Raw genomic sequence first — 7,955 nt, 5'->3', positions numbered from 1 at the left:
GCTTACCGCGCTCGCGCAGTACGCGCCAAGCATCAACCACTGGTGCAGCAGCCAGAGCCTGCTGATGCATGGGCGGCACCCACTTGGCGAGCTCAAATCCTTTGTTGCAGCCGCCAGATTAGGATAAGCAATATTACAAGATCCCGCGGTCGCCCGCCCCTGGAGCCATTCAGGCTCATGGGACACGACTTGACAGCAACAGCATTCCCGCGAGGTAGAGGCGCATGCGCACCTGCGCGCCTGGTCGACACTGTGAGTCGCCCAGTCTACAGCAGCTGGACACAGTACTCTGCATCAGCTCAAGACCGTTGCTAGCGACAGGTTAGATAAGCGTGTCAGCTGTTGGCTCGGGGGCGGCGCAGCACGTTATCTGAGCGCCACGCCAGAAAGCCTCTGGCATCGATTTGGCCGGGCCGAGGGTGCTTGCGCGGTCAGCTGCAATTGAGCAGCCACCCCGTTTGTGCAGGCCATGAGCAAGGCATCCCCTTTGTATGCTGCAGGATGCAGGCACAGGCTCTGCCGATGAGTGGTCAGTTCACACACTCTTGCACGTTTCCACACGTGTGCGTGTGAATGTTTTTGGGTGTAGAGGGGGCATGCAATTGGCATCGCGCGGGGTGAAGGGCAAAGTGGCGGGCAAATCCAACACCGAAGGCTGCCTGCGGCGTCAGGCACATGCAGCTCGTTCGGTAGGGAGCCTGCTGGTTCCTAGCATTTGCTTGTGCACGGCGCACAGTGCGGGGCTGCAGCAAATCCTGTCGTAGCGCAGTTGGCGCTCGCCCTCGCTTGCCGCTGATGCCACTGCTGCTACCACCCATCCTTATCCCAAGGCTGCTCGCCCCGGCGCCCTCATGCCTCTTGACTTCCGCTGGGCGCGTCTCTCCATCCTTGGGTAGTACCAACTTTGCCTTGACCACCTTTTGACTACCCTGCGGCAACCAAGCTGGTTAACCAAAACGAACTCGGCACATGGCCTGCAAAAAGGAAGTTGCTGCAAAGTTAAGCCACTCGGGTCGTACCTGCAATCGCTTGGGCTGGTCGTGCCCGGCCATAGTATAACACCCACGCAAATGCCTGTGAAGCGGGGTTGCAGTGTTTCGACGCAGGGGCAGCGAGGGATGGTAAAATGTGGATGGATAGAAGCGGAAGATTCATGCACTTAACGCACCTCATGGGCCGACACATGTGAATGTATCGATGCCCGTACGGTACTAACCCGCGGCTGTGTGTGCGCCGCTTGTCAGCTTGCCTCATCGCACACTCCGGCGGCGGCCCGACTCCCATACTCCTGCCAAATCACGCCCAAAAGCTTTCAAACGCTTCCTAAATCGCTGTGAATTGGCCTGTCTGCGTTCTAGGGCCTGCACAGGCACGATGGCCTGGGGTTGACAATTTTGGGCCCGTGGGAAGGGGAACATGCGCCCAGCTTCACCGGCACTCGACCGACAAGGCCCAATGGTGCCACCTGCTACCGTTACAACGAAGAGAACAAAAACGCCGACATTTGTCCTTGCGCTTCTCATGATCCACCTGACCCTTTGCCCGCGAGCTCAGCGGCCAGAGCGCCCCAGCGGCCTGTAGCGGCACGCCAAATGGACTACCAGCATTATCGCGATGGCGGCGTGGCCCCGCACCTGGCCCCGCGAGGGCAGGGCGCGGCGTCGACTACCGGGACCAAGCGCGCCGCCGAGGCTTTCCCGCAGAAATCGGCAGGTGGCCTGCAGCAGGTGGGGGGCCTTATTGTTGCGACCGCTGATTTGTGCCACAGTCGCGATGGCCGTGCATGTTTGTGGCGGGGAGGCGCACCAGCACCCTGCGACGGTTTGCGAGGCGTCGGTCCAATCGTGCGGCTTTGGGCACCAACGTCCGCACGGCGCCGCGGCCGCGCCCCGCCCCCTCCCGCGCCGCAGGCCGAGTCCCTTCAGGGCCCCAGCAAGCGCCTGTGCGCCCCGCAGCAGTGCGACAGCGCGGTGAGCAGCATCACGACTTGGGGCCCGCACGCCGGCAACGGCGGCGGCGCCGGCGGCGATTTGCCCCTGTGGCGCACCCTTAGCAGCAGCACTTCGGCGCCAGCCGCGGCCGCCGCAACCGCCTCCGCCGCCATGACGCCGCAGGACATGGCCTTGCGGGACGCGCCGGCCGGTGGGTCGTTCTCGGCCGGCGCGCCGCCGCCCTCCATGATGCGCGTCGGCTCGTCGATGGGCGGCGGCGCCGCGCTGCAGCAGCTGAGGTGGCCGCAGCAGCCGTCCACGTCCCAGCCGGCGGCGTCGCTGCTGCTCGAACCTGGAACCGGCATGGACGCCACCGTCGCCGCCGTCGCCGCCGCGGCGGCCGCCATGCAGCGCCACGCGAGCGGCGGCGGCGGGGGCGCCGCCGACGGCGGGCGCCTCCTGCCGCCGGCCGCGGCCGCTTCCTGCGGCAGCAGCAACAAGATGGTCAGCCCGTTCACCTCCGGCGTGCTGGCCTGCACCGCGGCCCTCTGGCCGCAGGAGCTGCGATACCTGAGCGCCGTCGGCACCGCCCGCCAGCACTCTGCCGCGCTGCCGCTGCGCACCGCGTCGGCGCCGATCCTCTCCAACGGCCTAAGCGCCGGCGCCGGCGCCGCCGTGGCCGCGAACGCCGCGCTGGCGGCGGCCGCGAACGCGGCACCCGCGGCGCCGGCAGGGCTGCGGGGCGGCATGGAGGGGCCAGCGCAGCAGTACCAACTGCCGATGCCGCGGCCGCTGGTCAGCCGGTTGGCGAGCGAGGCGCCCGCGCCAGCGGGCCCTGGTGGCGGCGACTTCCGGCACCTGCAGCGAGGGTACAGCGCCCCCATCACTCAGCTGCTGCTGCAGCAGCAGGCGCTGCAGCAGCAGCTGATCGCGAGCGCTGGCGCGGGCGCACGCGGTGGCGCGCCGTCTGGAGGGGCCGCGGCGCCGCAGCTTGAGCAGGCGCCGCGGCTAGACCTGGTGGGGGCGGGGTCGCTGCAGCGGCAATCGTCGCTGATGCAGCAGCAGGCGTCCCTCCAGCACCAGGCGCCGCTGCAGCAGCAGACGTCGCTGCAGCACCCGCAACTGCTTGCTCAACAGCAACAGCAGCAGCAGCAGCAGCAGCAGCAGCAGCAGCAGCAGCAGCAGGCAGCCCTACAGCAACAGCAGCAGCAGCAGCAGCAGCAGCAGCAGCAGCAACATCAGCAGCAGCAGCAGCAGCAGCAGCAACAGCAGCAGCAGCAAGCAGCCATCCAGCAGCTGACCACCCAGCAGTCGCTGGTCAAACAGGAGTCTTCACAGCAGCAGCAGCAGCAGCAGCAGCAGCAGCAGCAGCAGCAGCAGCAGCAGCAGCAGCAGCAGCAGGCACCGCTGCCATTAGTGCGCCAGCCCTCCCGACGCGAGCAGCAGCAGCAGAAGCAGCAAGCCAAGCAGCAGCCTGCCGCTCCAGCCGCAGAGGCCGTCCCCGCCGCCGGCGCTGCGCCCGGGGCGGACGGCCCTAGGGGGACAGCCGGCGAGGCGCAGGGCGCGGGGGCGCGCGGGGCCCCCAGTTCAACGGACGACAAGACTGTCAAGTGCGTGCCGCTGGTTCGGCTCGACGAAGGGGAGGGCTCCGAGGCCGCTTGTGCTGCGGCGATACCTCCCCCCCCCTGCACCCGCCCTGCCGTTCCGCTGACCATTGCCCACCGGGAGGCCGCGTCCCCTCCCGCTTCTCGCCGCGCCGCCCAACTCAACTCGCCCCGCCCACCACAACTCACCGCGCCCCCAACCCCGCGCCCCGCCGCCCGCCGCCTGCGGCCCCACCGACCGCCCCAAAACAGGATGTCCCGCGCCATCAGCTGCAAGGCCTACCTGAAGCGCCTCAACATAACCCAGCCGATGGCCGAGGCGCTGCTGCCCGAGATGCAGCTCGCGACGGCGCCGCGCGGCGGCAGCTGCGCGTCGGGCCAGGGGGCCAGCAAGCACTACGAGCTGCTGTTCAAGCGGGAGGTTGCCTTGGTGGACGACGACGCACGCAGGCGAGCCCAATAAATAATAATTGAAGCTTGCTGCAGACCCCCTGTCTTTGGGGCCGGCCCGCCCGCCCACCGCGGGGCCCGCGAGCGCGGTCGGGGGGCGCGCTTGCCCCCGGCCCGGTCACCCTGTGCGCGGCGCCCTTCACTCGGCGGCGGTGAACCTGTCTTTGCCCGCGTGACGCCCCCTCCCGCGCCCCCGCCGATTCCACACATGCATGCGGCCGGGGCGCTGGAATGCTGCCCCTTCTCACCCCGCCCCCTTCCATGCGCCCCTCCCACCCCAGGTGGCAGCTGGTATATGAGGGCGCCGTGTGCAACACGCAGCGCCACCTGCGCCTGACGTCCGGGTGGCGCGACTTCGTGCGCGCCCACAACGTGCTGGTTGGGGACACAGGTGAAGCCCGCGCAGCGCCGGGGCCCGATCGTGCGCACAGGCGACGGGCAGCGTCCGACGCGCGGCGCGAGCGGCAGGCGGCGGGCGCGGCCGCCGGGGCCTCACTGGCCGGGGTCCTGCTGCTCCAGCTCCTGCTGACCCGATGCCTCCCTCCCTCCTGCGCCGCGGCGTGTTGAATTCGACGCGCACCGCAGTTGTGTTCGAGCGCCGGGGCGACGACCGCAGCACCCTGTACACGAGCATCAAGCGGGCCGCGTGATCTGATCTGATCTCGTGCGAACTGGCAGATCGCATCACTGCCCGGCGAGGCCGCGCAGCTACGTCACACAGGAATCAACAGATCAGGACCAACACACCTGCCGTCCGCCCCCTCGGCGCAGCCAGGCGGCCCCGGCGCGCGCCGCGCCGTCGTCGCGCGGCCGCGCGCCCCTCTCCCGTGCGGGGGGGCGGCGCGTCAACCGCCGCGCCGCGCGGCGCGGCTCGCGTTGCTGCGCGGGCCCTAATGCGGGCTGCTTGATAATGATGCTGACAGGGCATGCGTGAAGAACTGCCCAAAGTTGCGTGGGTGCCGGCTCAGATCTTATATCAGGTTACGGGAGGGCGAGCTTTCTCACCCATCCAAGACAGGTTGACCGATTCGAGGACCGCTCGCTTCTGCATGTTGCCTGCGTTGACTCCCGCGTGCCACCACTGCTTCCGTCCCGTTCGATGTGCTTCGAACGCGCGCGCGGCGAGATTGTGCGCCACGCGGCGACCGCGGCGCCCGCCGCGCCCGACTGACATTGCGCAAGTGTTGCCCATCACTGCTGAAGCCCCCGGCCTTTGCTTGGCTCGCTCCATACGAGCCGCTCTAATGCAACACAGGGCCATGCATGCGGTTGTTGCCGCACCAACGCGAGCTGTTAGCGGGCGCCGGCCTCCCTGAAGGGGGCGGCATGTGCCCCGCGCTTCCTGCGACGGCCAACTGCGGTGCCAGACTGCCTGGACCTTTGGTCCCCTGCATTCCCCCATGCCATGTGCCGCTGCCACGCCTTGCCCACAGCTCCCGACGCCTGCCGTGGGGAGTGTGTGCGCCTGCCAGGCTTCCGCCGCACCCCCTGACACGACACACTGACGACGTCCACGCCCGGCCCCGGCGGCCCGCCGGGAGGCACTGACCACCCTTCAGGCGCTTCATGCAGGGCCGCCCCTGCTTGGAGACTTATCTATATGCAATCGGCCGCCTTTGTGCCCTTGGATGCTCAACCTTGCTGTTGCGACAGGCTTAATGCCCAGGAAGCGCTCCCCCTTCCTCCCTTCTCCTTCCACTATCATCACGTCTGCCCCTCAACCCTTGTGCCTGAAGGCGACAAGCTTCATCTTTTTCGGACTCAACATCATATGCATGTGCCCATTCCTCACTGCATGCTCCCCGTTGTCCCCGGCGTCGATCCTTTTGTCCAGGCGGCGCCGTCGGGGCCGGGGCAGCTCTCGGATCGGATTGACTAGCACGCACACCCATCTGCCTGTAAGTCACCCCTTGTCGCCCACAATCAGCGCCCTGTTGTCCACAGTCAGCCAAAAGCCCGGGGCAGTCGCGGTGAGAAGCCCATCAGGAAGCCCCCATGCATGACAGCGCCCTGCCCTACTTGTGACGACACAGGGCCTAGCCCCATGTTAGCCCGTCTCGCGCACCGGGGAAGCTGCCACAGATGCATTGCATGCAGCAGCGCCTCTGCTTGAATTCCCGGCCGATTGCAGCCCCGCTGCAACTGCCCATTGGCCGTGTCGTCACTCATGTGGGCAGTATTACAACAAGAGCTCTCTCGGGTCAATGGTCTGGGGTGGCTTGGCGCCTGTGCCTCCTGCCCTTCCAGTAGGCCGCACGAGGCAGTTCAGGAGGGATTCGGAGGTGAGGGATGGGGCAAACAGACAGAGGGGCTGGAGAGGAGGTGTTGAGGTGGGGTCAAACTCGCTGTGGGTGGACTCGGTGGGTCAATCGTCTCGGGTGGGTGGGTCACACGGCGTCATCCCTGTGCGCACATCGCGCACGCCACTATGCATGATAGAATCGGCCGTCCTGGTGCGCGCGCCCGCGCGGGCGGAGGCGGGACACCGCGAGCGCGGATCGCAATGCCTCAGCAGACGCAAGTCGGCCCGGTTCAAAACGCACGGCCCACCAAAACAACACAAGTGCTGCGTTTTATGTGTGGGAGAAACGCGGATGTGGACATCAAGGGGGTGAGGGGTGCTCACAAGTGTGGTCAAGGGTCCATCAAACACGCGGCTCGCAATTCAACCCGGCTCCCGCCCCATCCTGCGCCACGTGCTCGTGTGCGTGCGTATTTGGGGGGTCCGTTGTGGAAGCTGACCGACGGTCGGCTTCCCTTCGACTAGAAATTACAGTCCACAAACTGACTTTGCGCCGCGGGCGCTTTGCGCTCAGGCCTGCTGCCCCTGCTCCGCGCCGCCATATATCTCTTCAACGGGCACGCCGATGACGACGCCCTGCTGCTGCTGCTGGTGCTGCTGCCACATCTGGCGCCACATGGCCGCCTGCTGCCACATGGCCTGCTGCTGGTATGACGCAAAAGCGGCGGCGGCGGCCGCGTCGCCGCCGGGCGGCGGGCCCGGCCAGCCGACGGCTGGCTGGTCGTGAGCCTGGCACTGCTGCTGCTGCTGCTGGTTGCCGCCGCCCGGCGCGGGCCAGCCGCCGCTGCAGCCAGAGCATGACGCGCAGGCGGGCGGCTGCGGGGCCCCGCACACGCCGCTGTGGCCCCACGGCGGCGCGGCATAGCCGCCCGGCATCATCTGCGCCGCCCACTGCTGCTGCATCAGCATCCACTGCTGCTGCGCGGCCGCCACATCGGCTGGCTGCTGCACAGACTCCGCTGAGCTGGGGCAGGTGGTCATGTGAGTGAGCGACGCCGGCGGTGACTGCGTCTGCGCGCGGGGTGGTGCCTGCAGGGGGCTGCTGAGTCCCTGCGCGCTGCTGCCAGATTCGATCGGCACCCAACCAGGGACATTCGGGGACGGCAGCGGCGAGCTGTGGCGCCGCGTCAGGCCCTCGCCGGCCGCGCCCGCGCGAGGGGCGAAGGACTGCTCAGCGTGCTGCGCCGCCGCGGGCTTGCTTCGCGCCTTGCTGCCAGCGGCCTTGCGGCCCTTGGCGGCGGGCCGCGCGGGCGCCGGCGTGGGCGATGGCGCTGGCACGGCGGCGTCAAACGCAGCCGTGGCGTCAAACGCGGCCGCGGCGTCGAACTCTGGGGCGCACAGGGCGCCGCTCTGCGCGGGCGACAGGCCGGCGCCAAACTGGCAGGCGCCGGCGTCCACCAGGCATGCGTCCTCGTCGTCGTCCTCGTCAGCGACCGCGGCCCCGAGGTCGATCCTTGGACGCTTGGCGTCCGGCACGGCAACCGCCTCGGCCTCAGCTGGGACCCAGGGCGCCAGGTCAGCGGGCACGTACTCCTCGCAGTGCTCCTCCAACCAGAGCTCCCCCCCGCCGCCCGCCCGCTCGCCCAGCGGCGTTGCGCCGCTCGCTGCGTCGGCGTCAGCGTCGGCGGCGCCGTCGGCGACCAGCGCCGACACGGCAAGCGCCGCGGC

At 68.4% G+C, this 7,955-nt stretch overlaps 2 protein-coding genes across 2 annotated transcripts; one reads left to right on the top strand and one right to left on the bottom strand.

Moving 5' to 3' along the window:
• Positions 1–1,592: 1,592 nt before the first annotated feature.
• On the top strand, positions 1,593–4,635 carry MNEG_10522 (hypothetical protein; the record flags this gene model as incomplete). The annotated part of the gene is made up of 5 exons (XM_014041007.1): positions 1,593–1,727; positions 1,911–3,541; positions 3,788–3,956; positions 4,274–4,376; positions 4,571–4,635. 5 exons carry the CDS (start codon positions 1,593–1,595, stop codon positions 4,633–4,635), a joined length of 2,103 nt encoding a protein of 700 aa, XP_013896461.1.
• A 2,162-nt stretch (positions 4,636–6,797) lies between these two features.
• On the bottom strand, positions 6,798–7,268 carry MNEG_10521 (hypothetical protein; the record flags this gene model as incomplete). The annotated part of the gene is made up of 1 exon (XM_014041006.1): positions 6,798–7,268. The coding sequence occupies one exon, from the start codon at positions 7,266–7,268 to the stop codon at positions 6,798–6,800; it is 471 nt and encodes a 156-aa protein (XP_013896460.1).
• Positions 7,269–7,955: the final 687 nt, after the last annotated feature.

This window comes from Monoraphidium neglectum, assembly GCF_000611645.1.
Source record: "Monoraphidium neglectum strain SAG 48.87 unplaced genomic scaffold scaffold02351, whole genome shotgun sequence".
Classification (NCBI taxonomy): Eukaryota; Viridiplantae; Chlorophyta; class Chlorophyceae; order Sphaeropleales; family Selenastraceae; genus Monoraphidium; species Monoraphidium neglectum.
The sequence above is the reverse complement of the archived record's forward strand: the minus strand, read 5'-3'. Positions and strand labels throughout refer to the sequence as shown.